Raw genomic sequence first — 18,305 nt, 5'->3', positions numbered from 1 at the left:
TGTTAAAACTAAAATTATTTCAAAATAAATAAAAATTAAATTTCAACAACTCCACTTGTAGATACACTCCTCAAAGAAGTGACTCAAGCAAACACCTGTATACCAATGTTCAGAGCAGCGCTGTTCACAACAGACAAAAAGGAAAAAAACAAACAAACAAAAAAACCCAAGAATGAGGGGGAAATGGGTATATATACATATAATGGAATATTATTCACTCTTAAAAAGAAATGATTCTGATACATGCTTCAACATGAACAAACCTTGAAAACATTATGCTAAGTGAAATATGCCAGTCACAGAAAGACAAATACTGTATAATTCTACTAATATAAGGTGTCTACAATTTGTAAGTTTATAGAGACAAAAAGAGTGGCTGTGGAGAAGGGATAATGGAAAGTTATTCCCTAATGAGTAGAGTTTCTGTTTGGGATGATAAGTAAGTTCTGGAAATGGCTGGTAATGGTAGGACAGCACTGTGAACCTACTTAATGCCAGTGGATTGTACATGTAAAAATCATTAAAATGGCCATTTTTACATTATGTACATGTTATCACAAAAGAAAGTAAAAAAACAAAACAAAACAGAAAATTACTAGTAATCATACTATGTGGGCAGAAACAGAACTTCTGAGACATCCTTCACCTAAATTAAAACATAGGGATCGTTTGTTAGCTCATATTTTCTACCCTGAGTGCCAAAGTTGTACAGAAATCAGTCACATGCTAAAGCAGAGATCCCTAAATTCAAATATTCTCACTGGTGGGGAGCATCTTTTCAAATATTTCCTAAGAATAAGCTCTTCAGTGCCAGACTGCATGCGGGCACTGGGTGCAGCTGAAGAATGACCTCCCAAAGAGAAACCACTTCCCAAAATGAAGAATTCAAATTTGTGACATTAGCCGAAGAAAAAGCGAGCAAGCAAACACACAGTGAACCCTTGTTGAGGTTATCTGGGCCACAAGTTCAGCTTTTTGAGGATAATCTGTGGCTCTTGTTGCTCTTCCTCCATCTCCTTTGGCCATTTCAGCAATGATTGGGAGGGTCAAATAAAAGAATTCCCCCAATAAACGACTCTATAAGTTGGTAAGACTGCTGAGCGATAAATAATAATCATGGAAAATGCATTTTATGTAGTATTTGGGGTGGAGTGGGGGTCGGAAGAGTCGACCCAGAAGTGTTGAGAAGCAGTAGAATAGAAAAACAGTGCTGCAATATGCTGCAGTGTCACAGGAGGGCCACCCAGCAGTGTAGTCCCCAGCAGAAGGCCCCAAAGGACAAGGGCACAGCAATGATGCCGAGCCTCAGAGGCTCCCTCCCCGTACATCGGAATAATAAAAAAATCAATCTCATGGTTTCTGGCACACACCTGTTCGTGCTTAGATAAACACCCAGCTTGATCACTCACATGCTCTACAGGACTTTGTTTATTGCCCCAAATCAAATGCAACTGCCTCCAGTGGTGATTCATTATTACCCACTGTGGAGTTGCAGGAGCATCTCTGAAGGCAATTCAAACGAAGCTTCTGCAAACGGCTGGAGCAATGGCAGGATCACTTCTCAGGATAGTGCCTGCTGATGCTGAGCTAACATAGCAGGATGTTTCATGGGTGATGCATCGTGTTTCTCAAGGCTGATGTTTCTTCAAAGACCCCACAACTTAACATGGAGAGTAGGTCCTTCAAAAATAGCTGGTAACCAGCTGACTGCCTTATTCTATAACTTTACACATTTAGAAAACCAGAGTTTAGCTCAGTCAGCTGGGGATGTCTGTTTGAATTAAGAAAGAAAGAGTTGGGGCACAGTGAAGAAAATCCCACACTTTGCCCTGACTGATGTGACTCATTTGGTTGGGCATCGTCCCACAAAGTGAAAGGCTGCCGGGTTCGATTCCCAGTCAGGGCACATGCCTGAGTTGCAGGTTTGGTCCCGGGTCGGGGCACATGTGAGAGGCAACAGATTGATGTTTCTCTCCCATATTGATGTTTCTCTCCCTCTCTTTCTCCCTCCCTTTCCCTCTCTCTAAGCATAAATAAACAAAATCTTTTTAAAAATCCCACACTTTATGTAGAGGTAGAAATAAATTCAAGTCCTGGCCCTGCCACTACCTAGCTAAGGGATGTCATCACGTCATCCTCTCTGAGCCCCTACACACTCCGCTTCCACCCACCCGTGTTAAGTGACGTCGGTAACACGTGCTGTCCAAGGCTATTAGCTTAAATGTGCTCCTAGCATTTAATAAATAGATATTACCATGTTATTGAAAGTAGAAGGATTTTTAGAGATGCTTACCTCTCTCAGAGTTGGTTTGCCAATGAAAAAGTCTGTGTTTTTGCTGCTTTTGGGTGGGTTGAACTTGGGATTCAGAAAAGCGCATCCATTTGCGATGGCCTCCAGGGGAGCTGGGCCCTCATAAGGGAACCCAAGTCCAACAAACAACTGTGAGACAGAAAAGCACACCACACGTAAGCACATCGATCAGAACTGGCAACCCTGGCTCATAGGGGGCTAGTCCGTGTCCATTCCTGTGTGGAAGCCTCAGAAACTCTGGAGGGTCCCCAGGCCCTGGGGGATGGGGCCAAGAGAAGTCAGCTTACATCTGGACCAGGGACCTCTCAAGGCTCACAGAGCTGCTCACGTCATTAAGTTCTCCTTTGCTAAAAAAGTGAAGACGTGTTGGGATGGGCTGTTGAGGAGGGAGGACAGTGGGGGTATTAAAAGAATAAAAACGACAACAAAAACCAAGACCCAACAATCATCTTTCTGTAACTCACAGGAGACATGGCTGGAAAAACACTTGCTTAGCTAAACAGAAGCTTTCTTCATTAAACCCAAGGAACAATAAGCCCTTTCACTGATGCTGGGCAGAGGGACAGAAAGGTCACTTGGTAGTTTGATTACAGTTCAAATGGAACTGCTATAAAATGATGGTAGGTCAGTAAACACAGGTTTTCATAATGGGGTTTTCACTTGGAGACACCAACATCTTGGTTTTCATTTTCCCCTCAATGTGGGGAGAAGGTGCCAAGCTGCTAAGTGGGCAAGGCTGCGTCCCTCTCCAGCAAGCAAACCATGTGCTTTCCCCACAGAAGACAATAGATGGCAGCAAAAACACACCATCAAGAGTCCTCACAGCAACGGCAGCTGAGAGCAACTGTGACAAAGGGGACTTGCTGCAGTTCAGTGGCACTGATTCCTGGATCCAGAAATGAAATCGCTCATAGAAATGCCTCCCTGAATTTCCTCACCATGGGATATTTCACATTGCTGGAGGGCTGTAGGTTATTGACGGGCAGGGTCCAAGCCTGGGCTTGGTGAGATGTGAGCTCTCCTTACCCCACACCAAGAGCCAGTTCTGAAATCACTACAGTCTCCAGAGGCACATCAAGTGACAAAGGATAACTGGGCCCCAGGGCATTGTTTCCTTCTGCCACCACACTGAGGAACACCTGAATGGCCAGGCCCCAAGAGGAAAGGGAGGATACTGGAGAACCGGATAGGGCTGCAGGTTAGATCCCGCCCCCGCCAAGCAATCCTGCCTTTGCACCTGCTTTAATCGAACAATTATTTAGAATGGTTCTGCCTAGAGAACCCCGAGTCTAGGCTGCTGGCTTCTCTGGGCAACACTGGAAGATGCACAATGTGTATATTGGGCACACAATTTTCAAGGCCAAACATTTAGCATGGCTCACATTGGACATATTGGAGAGTTAGCCCCTGCAGGGATTTTTTTCCATGGTAAGAAATTAAAATCTCTGGCTTTCAGGAGATTCTTTATCTGCTAACTATATGTTTTTTTGCACAGAACAGAGTACTTAACCATTTTGTTGTTTGGAGGAATAAGCTTTCATTTCCTACAAACCTTGAGACCACTAGCTATACTGTCAGAAACATCCATGAGGGTGTGGGGCAGGGATAAAGAGAAAAGAGGCTTTGAGGGGCCAGGCTGGCTGGGTCATTTCTCTAGGGCAGAACCACTGGAGACATGGGGGTGCAGGGATACATGGTACAAGAGCCGCAAGCTGTAAGATATAAGGTGCATCTCCATGCCGTTCAGATGCCCTGTTTCTGGATCTTACTCCTACTCTGTAGCTAAAAGGGGCGAGGTTATCAGAGAGGATTTGTATAGGGTGTGGCTCGAGCATGCACCTCCAGGGCAGGGGCATGCCAACGGCAACAGGAGAAATGGAAAGAAATGGGGAAGTAATAGTCCCAAGACACCCCAGCTTTGTTAAATATGAAGAATCCAGGGGTTCCATCTTTGAGGCTTTGATTTCTGTGATCTGCCCTCCCCATCCGATTTTGGGGAGAATGGTAAGCTGTCCAGGGAAAAGATGACCTCTGTCAGGCTGAGGTTGGGCACAGGGAGGTACAGGGCTCCAGATCCCTTTGAGAAGACAGATGCTGGAAGATGCAGATGAAGTTTTCACACAGATAGGTCTGATCTGAGCCCTGGAGCTCAGTGTCTCCTGACCTCTGAGATCAGGGCCTGCCATAGAGTTGATACCTTCATCAACTCTGCAAAGAACTTTGGAGGAAAATGCAGGAAGCACAATGCCTGTCTACTTAAATAGAATATCCTGGAAAAAAAAAATTAATTAGCTCCTTCAGACCAACCAATCTGAACCCATTAATTAAAGGATTTGAGGCTCTTGCTTAATGGACTTGAATGTGACCTAGGTTTAATTATATCTGAAGAACAATTTGCACCATCTCTTCTGCCCTCCTGGCATTGGAATATCTCAGTACACATGAAATAAACACTTTGGGCTAACTCTCCAAAACCTCACAATTTTAGAATGAAATTTAAGCAAATATCACACAATTTCTTGGCAATGAATTTTCTCCTCTCACTAATTAGAAATGCATTGCTTGGAAATACAAAGTAACAATTTTTTGTTCTACCAATAAGCAAGGAAAATTTGCATTCATTCCCTTTGACATTATAATGGACATTGGAGGTCAAATTGCACACTTGAGGTTTGAATGACAGCAGGGTAGGACAGAGAGTTTCATCACCATCAAAGGGCATTCCATAAACTTCTGAGTGCTTATGGCTTTGTCACCACACACTGGTCCCTTAACCACATTAAATCACTTTCTCCCCTGCACCCCCCACTTTGCCTGTCATTCTTCCCACTTTCCGATTTCCTGAGCATGGGGGCAAGAGACACCCTACAACAATGCATTCAAGTGCAGAGGCTTAACTATCTGAGGAAACCGGGCATCTTTTATTTATGCTTCCTCTGGCCATCAGCAGCCCAGGATCTAATGAGGATATTCCAGATGACGGAACAGCACCATGGCTGCAACTTCGGCTCCATCGACGAGCATTTTTAAACAGAGGGATTACATGCTCTCAAATTAAATTTCTGAACTAATACGAGGCAAGAGAGAACAGATGAAGCACCATATGTTTTATTCATGGCACAAGACTGGGACATTCCTATACATCAACAAAGAGTTTCAGTGAGACCACTCAGATGTTTACTCTGTGTGAAAGGAGAAATGGAATTGTCTCAAACACCCAAATGGAGTAGTTAACAAAGAATCCTTTAAACACAGACAAAGGTACTTCTTAGAAAGATTCCATGGGTTTGGTCAGTTTCCAGTCACTTTTGAACATCAAAGATAATCCAAAATAAGAACCATACAATCAACATACACTTTTCTGACTAGTTTTAAGTAGCCAACTTGGTGGGGTGGCTCAGGAGGGAGTTTGAATAATGACTGCAACCTCTGCTTATCCATTATGTCGATTTCTGACACAAAGTGCTCGGGGCAATGTGGTGGTTAACAGCGCAGACTCTCGAACCTGGGAGACCAGTGCTCACATCTTAACTCCATCGTATCCTTCATTCTGATGGAGTTAAACTATTCTACCTCTGGGACCTTGGTCAAGGTAACACAAGTTCTTTAAACCTGTCTTTTCACATGTAAAATGGGGAAAATAGTGCTGTATTTCATGGGGCTGTTGTGAGGATAAAATGAGGTATTTCACGGAAAGGATATATTCTAAAAGCCCAGCACTTAGTAAATATTTACCCAAGAGTAGGCCAAGTTCAAATTCAGACTCAACTTCATGCAGCTACATACACATGACCTTGCATTGGTTAGCTGGAGTTAAGGTACATAGGGGTTGTGGTTGTGGGTTTTTATAAAATGTTCAGCACCTGCTGCACATGCATTTATGAGTTCTTGCTGTTTCATAAAGTACCTGGACTAAAAATGGGTGACGGACCTCCATTGAAAGAGAGCGAGGACATGGTTCACAGTGACTGCCTCATGGAAACGCCAGTCCCATGAGCCACATGCTACTGCTAAGCCTTGTTTATGCTTCATATAATGATCAGGAATCATTATATTTCTGGAGTGCCTTTCATATCTTTAAAAAGAATCCATACAATGGCAAGGTATTGAGAAAATTCATTTTCCTGATAGGCGATGTTTTCATGTAGCCCGAAGAGTCCCTTCTTTGACCTTCTGTTTTCCCTTTTGCACCCAGTGCTGGGGAGAGACAACGAAGTCAAATTCTCTCCCATATGGGTTTAGCAACACCCTCTTGTGGGCTTCCATAAGCCCCTAACCTACACTACCTGAAAATTCTCTCATAAAGAGCTAGAAAGGCTAAGGAGACAAAGACAACTATCCTTGTAAGGCTTGTTCTACCACCCAAATTTGCCTGCTAAACCAAAGACTATTTCCTGGGACCAGCTTACTGGGTAGACTCCCAAAGTATGCCCAGTTACCTAAGTGGCATTTCAGAAACAAAACAAAACAAAACACAAACATCATCACTAAATGTAAAACTTCCTGCACTCTCAACATTTGGAAAGTCCAGTATAGGATCAAATGGATTTAGAATTGCATTGTAGATGAGATGGGGGAGTACGAAGATATTTTGATAAATGTAAAACTAGATGCTGACCATCTCTAGCCATGTCAGCAGGAAGTGTCTACCATTAAAAGGCAGCTCAGGTATCACTCCTTGGAGGAACATTCCCTGACCACCCCATCTCTCACCCAAATTCCACACCAGGCTGACCCCTCAGCCCCAAATGGTGAGACACTCAACGAGCCTTGTCGCTACCACATTAAGATGGGTTCCAATGGTACTGAGATCAGAGGAATTCTGAGACAGAGAGAGAATTCATGGAAAGGGCTTACTGTAAGGGTCAGCGAAATTGTTACTGTAGTAAAACCCTGTGGCCACTTGCACCTTGATAAAATAAACATGCTGAATGCGTTACCAGTGTTTGACAATGGACTCCTCTCCTCCTCAGCAGCCTCCCCCGCCCCCCCGCCGAGGTTATCTCCCTGACTCCGCCAGTCACAGTGCAGCATTTTACCGGCTGACCCTGCCCACACGGCCACAGAGAGGCTTTATGTTGGTATCACTATTTTTTATTATTTCTAATCCTACCTGTGTATTTTTCACATAGTTACAGTTATCTGTTTACCTGGCTGTCTTCTCCCCAACACCTGTATACTCATTGTGGGCAAAAATGCCTTAGTTATCTCTGTATCAAAAGTGCCTAAAATAAGGCCTAGGTGACATTCAGTACTTAATACACATTTGCCAGGTACGTGAACAAAAGAATAAATAATAATAGGTTATGTTTTTCCAGCAATCGAGTGTTTCTGTGAGGAGATGTTGAACATTTTGTATTTGGATGTGGGAATATGGTTTTGATCTTGAAGTCAGAGAGGTTACTAAATCACATCTCTATACACTCTTTATTCTACATACATATGTGGGAGGGGAAGAGAGAGGGGAATATATGAGGTCTGTCCAGAAAAAAGCCAGCCATTGTTATTATAATGAGAACGGTTTGCGTGACATCGCCATAACCTGGCAGCCAAGGGGAATGTGTTGGAATGTGCATGTGTGAACAAAGATGACTTCGCTGGAATAGTCAGTAGGGGCGGTAGACGACGTTGAGTGAGTGTATGAACTGTGTGGCCGTTGCATTCAAAATGACTAAGCGAGTAGAGAAATGGCTCTGCACCAAATTTTGCATTAAGCTTGAACATTCCTCCACGGAAACTATTCAGATGATTCAAAAGGCTGCAACTATGGGTACCTGGTGATTGGCAGCTTCATCATGACAATGTGCCTGTTCATGTATCGTGTCTTGTGCAGTTTTTTGGCAAGACATCGAATCACCCAGGTGACTCAGCCCTCACACTACAGCCCAGATATGACACCCTGTGACTTCTCCCTTTTTCCAAAACTAAAATCACCTTTAAAAGGGAAGAGATTTCAGCCCTGGCTGGTGTGGCTCAGTGGACTGAGTGGTGGCCTGCGAACCAAAGGGTCGCCGGTGAGATTCCTAGTCAGGGCACATGCCTGGGTTGCAGGCTATGTCCCCAGGAGGGGGCACACGAACGGCAACCACACATGGATGTTTCTTTCTCTCTCTTTCTCCCTCCCTTCCCCTCTCTCTAAAAATAAATAATAAATAAAATCTGAAAAACAAAGGGGGCGGGGAGAGGGAGAGATTTCAGACCATCAATGAGATTCATGAAAATACAACAGGGCAGCTGATGGTGACTGGGAGAACTGTGTGAGGTTCCAAGGTGCCTACTCTGAAGGGGACTGAGGCATCATTGGTCTATGTACAAATGTCTATTTTTCATATTAATGGCTGGATACATTCTGGACAGACTTTGTATGTATATGCAAAGTTTTTTCCATCTAGTTGGAACAAGAGTAATTGTAGGTACTGGTCACTAGGATGAAAACCACCGGACTGCCTGAGGGTGAGTGTTTCAGTATCTGAAACAGGAAGGGAACAGGGACTGCTGCCTTAGCAGCTAAGCTCTTGGGCTCTCTCTCAGGGCCATGAAGAGGCAGGCCCGGGGTATCAGAAGGAAAGTGTCACTTGCTGGGGAGATCTTGGAGATCTAGATGTGTGATTCATGAGAAAAGCAAGAAATCTCTCCTACAGGGTATGGCCCCAAGATCCCAGATGGCAAATTGATTTCATCTTGACACCTTCCTTCATTCTTAATTATGTGAAGGCCTTCTACAAGCCAAGCACTGTGCCAGGCACTGAGATGTCGCTGCAGGCAGAACAAGCCCCTCTGCTGTCATGGAGCTGCTTGAGTTGGGTCCCCTGGGGGTGGCTGTCTCAGCTCGGGGTTTCTGAGTAAAACTGTGCAACCTCCAAGCTTGTGGGAAGAGCCACGGTTGATTGGGGGCAGAGGCATGAGTCAGACATGAAGGTGGGGCGGAACAATACACACTGCATACAGGCCTGGGTAGGGAAGGGGTGCAGCAAGAGAATTTGTTCTTACCATGCACGTTCTGGCTCATTCCAAATACTCCTCCATCCCAGAGTAGGATGCCAAATGCCCCCCTTCTATAAGGAGCTGCCATGGTAAGACCAGGGGAAGTGGGCATGAAGAGGTTAAAATTAGGAGGGAGAAGGAAGAAATCACATTAAAAGAGGTGGTGACTTAAACCAAAGCAAAAACATGCCGCCCCAGTCAATGCGTATTTGCTGGCTGAAGCTGCACCCCTGGAATTCGCTGGGCTTGATGACTTGTCAATGGTCCTCTGATAAATAATTAATTCATCCAAGTGTATATGCCTATTAGAAGAGTCTTTTACATTCCACAACTTCCCAGCTCTCTTAGCCCGATTTCAGTGCCACACTGAATCCCTCCTGTCTTCACAGGCTCCCTGCAGCTGCAGCCTGCTAATGACACCTGAGCCCCGAATGGCAGGCCAGGACAAAATTCTGCTGAGCAGAGGGTTTCCTGGGCTTGATGCAGAGAATCAAAGATGGCTCATAAAGAAAAATAATGAGTCAAAAGCTGATTAAACATCAATCATTCTTGTGTCTCTAAACCTTGAGGAGCGCCAGACTTGCTTCCCTCTCCAGTAACGAGCCTAAAAACCGTTCATTCTGCAGACATTTGCTTCTCTGCATCTCCAGTTCTCCGCTTTCAATGTGAATTGGAATAAATTGCTTTTAAATTGCTCAGAGACATAGAGAAAGAAGTTAGAGGCAGAAAGGGTTATATATGCAAAGCCTGACTGGTCTTTAGTGTCATTATTTCAAAGCCCAAGATTCCTTCATTTTAGTGCCTGCTGCTGTGTTCTGGGTATAACGGGCAGGGGGTGTCTCGGCAATATACTGCCTCATTTTCATCATATTTGCCACTTTTTAGCCATAATTCTAAGTGAAGTACTTCAATATATTCTAGACAAATGACTAGGCGATACAAAATGGGACCAGTGATATGCTCTGAAGGCATCAGTTTTTCAAGGATAAATATATGCCTCTCACACTCAAAATTCAAGCTGCAGTCCCTTGTTGTCAGGCAACTGCTGACATGGTGGCCTGGGCTTTCGGGGCCTCTTCCCTTTTCCTCCCCTGGATACAGGGGGCCTCAGCCCTGTTTTCCATTCTCGGACAGGGTAAATGGATGGTAGGTGAGAAAGAGTTCTTTTAAAATTTGCAAGGCTGAGTAAGACATTCACGAGGCTGGGTTAATAGAAGTGTGCGAGACAGTGATGACACACGGCTGAAAACCAGCGTTGCCAAAGGTGAGTTTAAAGGAGCTTAAGCCTTCCCGGCCAATCTACGTGGGGAAAAAAGTAAAATAAGGCATATGTCAAGACAGCATTGCCACTAAAAGGCCTACATATGCTAATGATTCCAAAATATCATCTAGGACAGAAGGTGAACGGGAAGCAAACAGAGCACACTGGGAACACACTACAGTCCTGCCTGCCACAGTCATCGGACTACAGATGACCTTGGGAGGAAACAAAATCCTAACTAAAGCACCCACATCTCTGGCCAAGGAGAAATCACTAACCGAACTATTTTATTCATGGCATTACACAAATGGCTGGGAGGTAGAAATGGTCAAATGCATTTACATATAGAGAAACTGAGGCAGAAAAGAGATGCATATGCTTTTGGCTGGGGGAGTATCTGTTGAATGTTCTTAAATGTGAGTGTTTATTCATAAGGTTGATATGTCAAGGGCCAGCAGAGCTTTAATTTGCAATAAAAAAACGTCATGCGTTACGGCCACCTTCAAGATGACCACAGTGACTGTGGGCAAGCCAAACTCTCTGGTCCGTTTCTTCATGCTTACAATAAAGATAACAATAGCACCTGCCCTGCTTTACCTCTGAAGGCTGTTGCGAGAATTAAACAGGACAGCATATGTGAACACACTTTCCAAAACTGAAATATCATGCAATAATTATAAATCCCTATTACGCCATTGAAGTTCATCCACTCAGCCTCTCTCCCCTGCCTTGAAAATGAAAACACATTCAGTCAGGAGCCAGAGCTGAAAAATGAACTCTGGATAATAAGCTTCTTTATCCTTTAAACACTGAGGCAAGGCTCTGTTTGTTTTTGTCATCCTGTGTCCCTTGCACAATGCCTGACACATAGAAGCTGCTCAGTCAATATCTATAATATTCATAAATGAAAGCTTAATAATAAACATGATAAAGCTTATCTAATATATTACCAACCTTTCTAAAGCAAATTCTGATTCATTCATTTGGCACTTCCACGGCAGAATTACAGTCACCGGGCAGACTTCCCCAAGGCGTTGAAACAACACATTCATCATACCACTGAAACAGTCCTCCATCAGCGGCTCCCCCAGCGACCCGCACCACATGGTCTGAACTCTGTTTCTGTCTGTGACCATTAGACCCTCGGTCCCTTATCACATTTTACCTTCCACTATTTCCCAACACTTGTTAGACTAGCTGGGCTGGTTTCGGGCTCCCTCCACCTGCACCACCTCACCCTCACACCTGTCTGTCCCAAATGCCAGGAGCACCGCACCCCATTCGTTTTTCATCTCATACATCTCTCCTGTTGCTCTCCCTGCCCCTGGAGCCCAAAGTGGCTTTTCCCTCAACTGAACTTCTTCAGTGTGCAGTCCAAATGAGGAGATGTGAGGAAAAGCTAGTTGGGGAACTGATTTCTTGGAGGTACGCACCCCAAGGTGAAAGCCGCTGCTCCATCAGGAAGTCTGGCCCTTGAGAGAGGGCCTCACCTTGCCTGTTTGCCACTGTATCCCCAGCCCCTTGCTTGACGTCTGGTGCAGTGTTAAAACCTCAGTAAGGAAGTTTTAAACTGTAGCAACCATCTTCCACCATTCACTAGCCTGTCAACTACAGCTGGTCTCAAAAAGCACTGCCCAGCAATGACCTAAAGCACTATTGCAACACTGAGAAGAAAGCATGAGAGGGTCTGATCCCACTTTCAACGCCAATGGAAACAAACCTGAAAACAGTATCACTGATGAATCTTTATGGAACTATTAAAAACTTACCTTGGTTTCTCGGAGAAGAAACTGCAGGTCCCGCCCGCTGAGGATACCATGGTTTTTCACGTAACTGGGAATGTTCTTTGTGCTGGAGCCGTAAACGGTAGCATGCACTTCCATGTACGTGTGGATAATATCCAAGTAGAGCTTCTTATTCTATAGAGGGGGCAAAAGAAGGTGTTTCTCATTTCTTTTCATTCTCATAAACACCTGAGGCCACAGAAAGAGGAGTTCCTAAAATGGAGATTGCAGGAATTTGGAAATTCAACTCTTAAAAGTTATTTCAAAAGGAATCTGACTGGATTTTGTGGGTAAAAATGGTAGCATGGCCACTGAATAGTTTTGCAAGAAGCAGCAAACTATATAGCAACATATTCCTGAACACCAATGCTAAACTCAAGGCCAATTGTTTTGAAATATCGTTCTCACTTTGTAAACTACCAAGGACCCAGCACTTTGCTTTTGGCTGGTCTGTCAATGGGCGAGGACATTGAGGGAAGGAAAGCCCAGAGGAGGCAGTCAGTTGGACTTCAATATTTATCCAGAGATGCTAAGCTGTCCCTGAGGAATGCAAACATCCCCAGCTCTTGCCAATATTTCTGGTGATGATTAACTCATGTTGTCAGAACAGGATCCCACCTAATTTGCATGATGAGAAGAGAGTTTCCCACTATACAGTGACTGACTCCGCAGCTGGACAGATAAGACTATCCAGGTACCCGCAGGTGGAAAAAAGATTAAATGTAAACTCTGATGAGCCCTGAAACACTGGAGAGCAGTGATACTTTCATCAGCAACAAAACAAAATCTCTTTTCTGTACTGAATTTTGAGGCACATTTTCAAAATGAAAAATAGCCGTGAAGCAGAGGCAAGCTCACTTTCTTTCCTCCTCATGTTCCCGTGTGGCCGAGTTGCATAAGATGCATTTTGTGGGCTGCTTTTTTTTTTTTTTTAAATTTGAAAGATTCAAGTTCTGTAATGTTTTCCAGTTGTATAAAAGTGGGACAAGGCTTCCCTGTCTGAGCCTGCTTTCGGGCACTCCAGGCAAACGCAGTCATAGCTGTTCTGTGACTAAAGACCACAAGGACCATCGGGGTGTGGCTCCAGCAGCCACAGAGTTTTGAGGTCGGCGCTTCTCTGCCGGCCCTGGGGGCTGGGCCCTGCTTCTGGCCACGTGGGGCACTTCTCATGGCATTGTGAGTAGGGTTCAGGGTCTGCCCTTTGCCATTCACTGCCCAGGTGAAGAACATTACAAAGGACTCTCAGCTTTGGGGGTGTAAGTTTCAAATCATGTATCAAGTCTTCCTGACTGAAAAGACAGTGCAGGTCACATTCTCCAGGAGGACTTTGTTCAGAATCAACCAAGTCCATCCCTGTACCCTGATGTGTGAATAAAATGAACACTTTGACTGAAAGTTTAATTTCATGCCATGTTTAGTGTTGCTGGAAGATGTTAAATTCATTACTTCAGAGATGTATACTCTTGAATTAGTGCAGAAGTGACTACAGTTTATACACCATGACTTCTTAGTCAGAGCTTGAGCCAAATTTAGGATCACCACCCTGTGGTAAGTTAATTTGAGGGGCTCTATGACATGGTTCTTTGCTAGTTATTACCTGGTAACTCCTGCCCCCACAAACCCCTTCTCAGGGACTTCATCCCCATCCACACCCCCTGCCCTGGCTGGCGGGCCTAGCCTGTGTCTGACCTGAGGGACACCCGTTCCTCCGCTGGCCAGCAGCCTGGGACAGTGTGTCCATGCTCAGCCAGATGAGCTGAGCCAACCAGACCCTCTCTCGGGAGCTCAGAATCCTGTTCACAGGGAGATTACCGCCAGATGGCCCTGGGCTTTCGAGCAACAAGGTCATTCAGTGTTGGAGCCTGGGCAATTATAGGCCAGATACGAGTTCTGAGGAAGCCAGCTGCCAATTTTAGGGGGTGGAGGTGGGAAGAGAATGAGGTAAGAGCTGAAAGAAAGGAGGAAAAGGGAAGACAGAGAGTTGGTAAAAAGAGGGACCAGAGAGTGACCAAGACCTAGGTATCACCTCTGTAAGTATGACAGAGAGAGTGGAGAGAGAGGAGGAGTGAAAGAAGAGGAGGAAGAGAGAAGAGGAGAGAAAGCAGAGACAGAAGAGAGAAAACCAGGGCCCAGAGCTGCTCCTGGGTCCTACCCCGTCCACGGCTGCTCCCTGTCCCAAAGTTCCCCGGTCTTTCTGGATCTTCACAATAATAGCAGCTGCCCCAATTTTTCCCCACCTTACATTTTTGCTTTAACTACTCTGAGAGGATTCCTATCATCTAAAAGGAGGCCTGCCAGGACATTTTACTGGGCTTTTGGTAGGGATTGGGGGGTAGGAGGTGGGGGGTGGGGGATGGGGGTGGGGGCGGGACAGGGCAGGCAGCATTCCATTAAGCAAAAGGAGACATTTTCCTGTGAAAACCAGCTGCTAACCCTAATGAAGATGCACCACAGGCCTGCAGTGGGTGACGAGAGAGCATGAGTGGTCCACCTGGCTCTTGTCCTGAAGAACGCTCACTGCAGAGATTCCAGATCAGGATTCTGAGACCAAATGCCTGGGAAGAGTACACTAAGCTGGGTTACGCAGGTATCACCAGCAATCCCAGGCCTTCTTGAAGTATAACAAGGGGGCAAGTTCAGGCAGATAGAAAGAAGTAATGCAGGCGCTAATAAAATCTATGGACTTACTAACATGAAGGCATAATAAAATATGAAAGCAGAAATTACCTGCAGAGAGGACTCATGTAATTTCATGAAAAGAAAACCACAACAGGTTATTAGAAGGAAAAAAAAAGTTTCAAACAGAACTCTAACCATTGAAATTGACGTCTACTAGGTGATCCCAACCAGGTCTCTTGTTGCCACTTGTCAGAATTCTGTGGAAATCTGGCAAGAGTGAACCATATTATGGATTCCAGGTAAAGGTGACATGGGAACCACGGACACTGAGCTGCCCCTCTTCCCAACACTCACGCTCACTGGATAAGCTAAAGGGACCTGAAGGAATCGCCAGCTCAGAACTGTTGCCTGAACTCCGGGTCCAAGGATCCAACCAGCTCCTGGACCTCTCTGGCTGAGTGCACTGTGGGTGCTTCCAACCATACAGGTCAAAGAGGGGCTGCACCTCACCTTACTACCCCAGAGCAGCGTCACTGCCCCACCACGCGCCTGATCTCAGTGACAGACATTCACCTCCCAGTCAGGTGCCCGTACAGGAATCGCACCTGTCATTCCACACATCAAATTAGTCACATAACACTGCTGATTCTGCCTCCATAGTATCAAATTTGTCTCCTTCTCTTTAGGTCTTGATCTTTGCTCACCTGGATTGTGTCAAGATTAATAAAACCAGCATTTTAACACACCTCTCTGTGGCTCAAAAAGGTGGTGCAACTCATTCATGGTTTCTGCAAGTAAGCAGCAGTGTCGGGACTGATTGCGAAAGAATTTTATATGGCGCAATGTTATTTTTTTAAACTGCGTGAAGCAATACTACTGAATATGATGTATAAGGACAGTATTTTTCCATACGGATAGTTACATAGTTAAGTACAGAACTACACATGGAGATGGCAGCCACTAACCTCTGGGTAGTAATTACTGAGGAAGGAGGGAAAGAGGTTTAGGGAGATAGATGGAGCTTTGGTGCTACTTGTGATATATCATTTCTTTGTTAAGGAAAAATACTGCAAAATATGAATGTCTATAAATCGGGGTGGCATGTATACGTGCTGTGGTTAATATATTTCACAGAAAGATAGAGAAATTAGAAATATATGCAATCAAGAAAGCAGTCAGTATGACTTCAAAACTTGCACCATTGACACCACACTGGGGGCTCAGGTCTTGCCATAAAGAGATTTACCAAACCCCGAACCCCCCATTCCCTTCTCCCTTGAATGCAAATTGCCATCTTTTGTGTCTAGGAAGCAGGGTGCTAAGGTTTCTTATTCAGCATGACCCTGCCTGCCTTTCCCAGGGGAAGGCCTTCGCGGGGAGGTGGGTGTGCCGATAAGCTCACTCCCATCCCTCCCTTAAGGAACCAGGTGTTCTGCTGATCCCAGAACTAGAGCAGGATCAGTCTCTAGAAAGCTTTCCCTCCATGATTTAAGAGACCAAGGTCAAAAAAAATTATCTACTCCCTAAAACTTACCACCTACAAGTTTGTTGAGTCGCAGTCAAAAGGGGCCTGGCGCTGGGTATCACAGCTCAGCACGCCCCTACCCACGTCTCAGTACGTCTCGGGCCATGAGTAATGCCTCCTCAAGGTCCCAGGCGAGCAACTCGCAGCCCCATCATGCCTTCAGCCTCAAGTTCAATTTAAATTCCCATTAAACACAACCAATCAAACCAATGAAAACTGAAATCTACCTAGATGAAGAGGAAAGGAGTGCACATGCTGGAGCAGAGGAGCAATGTTTCCAGCATGTGTTCAGCTGCTGTGATGCGGCTGGACACAGGTCCATTTGCAGAACTGGTAGTAATAATGTCAGAGCTTGAGCAGAGAGCTTCAGACAAAACAATTCCATCTAAAATAACAAGAGTGCGATTCCACAGCAGGGCAAGAGGTAAAAGGCGGAACTGGAAAACCAGGAGCTTTTAGCTCTTGCTGCTGAATTAGGGGTGCAGGGATGATTTTCACTGCAGTAGATATTATGCACTTTTCTCCGTAGCAACCATCCTGCTCCCCACTGCAGACATACACATTCTGGACCCCATACCCCTCCCTCCACATGGCATCTTGTGACCTGCCACTTAAAATCATAATTATGCAGCCCTGCCCAGAGTTGGTTTGCCCGTGGAGAACATTTGGTGAATACTGAGCCAGCGGGCTTTCTCTCCAGGAAGAGCTGAATGGGTGTGGAAGAGTCGATCCCTCTGCGGAGGCAAAGCAGTGAGCTCCAACCCAGGTTGCTAAAGCAAGTGAGGGTCCTGCTGCATGGAGGACAGGATCCAGTCAGAGAAAATGGAAATCCTTGTTCAGACAAGGTCAAATGTGAGAGGGCTCATGTCCTGGTAGGGTCTTGGTCCACGGTTCCAGTTACACCTCATTCCCGGTGCATCCCTGCCCTTCCCTAGGTTGTGAGAGTCAGCTAACCCCTCTCTGGCCTCTGCTAGTAAATCTGGACTTCTGTCGTTTCCAAAGTAAGGATTCTGATACTTGTGATCAATTCTTTATTTTGACCATCATAAATTTTAAATCATTTTTCAAGTAGTAGCTTCTACCCCTTCCCCCACAAACACAGAAATTGGTTCACTCCATCATTTTAGAAATACATAAGGATGAAATGTGTTTTAAGGAACAGTGTTGTAGAGCATACTTTATCCCAAACTAGCCATGGAAGCTTTTTACTATCTACTGCTGTGATGTAACTACTTGAAAGGTTGGGGTTTGACTTACTGATTCAGGTGAGTGAAGATTTTGTAAATCTTGCTCTACAACCAACCTCTTTCATTCACTCTGGCATCCGTCCCCTCCTGCTTGGATGGCTGTCATAATCTCTGGGCTGAGCTCTTTGCCTGAATGTTAACACAATGTTCGAACCTTCTCAGAGTCCCCTGACTGCCTGCTCTTCTTTCTGGTTCTCAGCTGGTGTTCACACAAACCAGGCTGCCCTCCACTGTCTGAGTGGGAAGAAGCTACTCCATGGGGTGGTGGGAGTGGGGTCTCCATTCCTGAACAGTATCCCAGATCCTTGTGAGGTGAACCAGGGACAATGAGAAGCTGGAAACAGAAGGGAGCAGGGCAAATAAAACCGCCCTATTTCCTCTCTCCTGCAGACTAGGCATGCTGTGGAAGGGGCCCTCCCTGCAAAGCTTCCAGGGAGTCTGCAGAGCCCCGTGCCCATGCTGCCACACATGTGTGGCTCCCGGGAGCAGAGGCCAGCATGGTCACGTGCTCCATCACATTATCTAGCACTTCTCTTAGTCCCACTTTCCTTTCCCTTCAGCCTTATTGTCCTGG

The 18,305-nt window shown here is 45.3% G+C and overlaps 1 protein-coding gene across 2 annotated transcripts in view; it reads right to left on the bottom strand.

Moving 5' to 3' along the window:
• MGAT5 (alpha-1,6-mannosylglycoprotein 6-beta-N-acetylglucosaminyltransferase) overlaps positions 1 to 18,305 on the bottom strand; it is a 335,177-nt gene that overhangs the window by 37,430 nt on the left and 279,442 nt on the right. For both annotated transcript variants that reach the window (XM_054581995.1, XM_054582003.1), the window contains exons 13-14: positions 12,326 to 12,475; positions 2,294 to 2,440 (exon numbers count right to left, since the gene is read on the bottom strand). In XM_054581995.1, coding sequence (XP_054437970.1) covers positions 2,294 to 2,440; positions 12,326 to 12,475 — 297 coding nt within the window. The remainder of the gene's footprint in view (positions 1 to 2,293; positions 2,441 to 12,325; positions 12,476 to 18,305) is intronic.

Source organism: Pteronotus mesoamericanus, unplaced genomic scaffold (genome assembly GCF_021234165.1).
Source record: "Pteronotus mesoamericanus isolate MK-2021 breed Mesoamerican mustached bat unplaced genomic scaffold, CSHL_Meso_final contig_1173, whole genome shotgun sequence".
Taxonomy (NCBI): Eukaryota; Metazoa; Chordata; class Mammalia; order Chiroptera; family Mormoopidae; genus Pteronotus; species Pteronotus mesoamericanus.
This window is presented reverse-complemented; position numbering and strand designations above follow the sequence as displayed.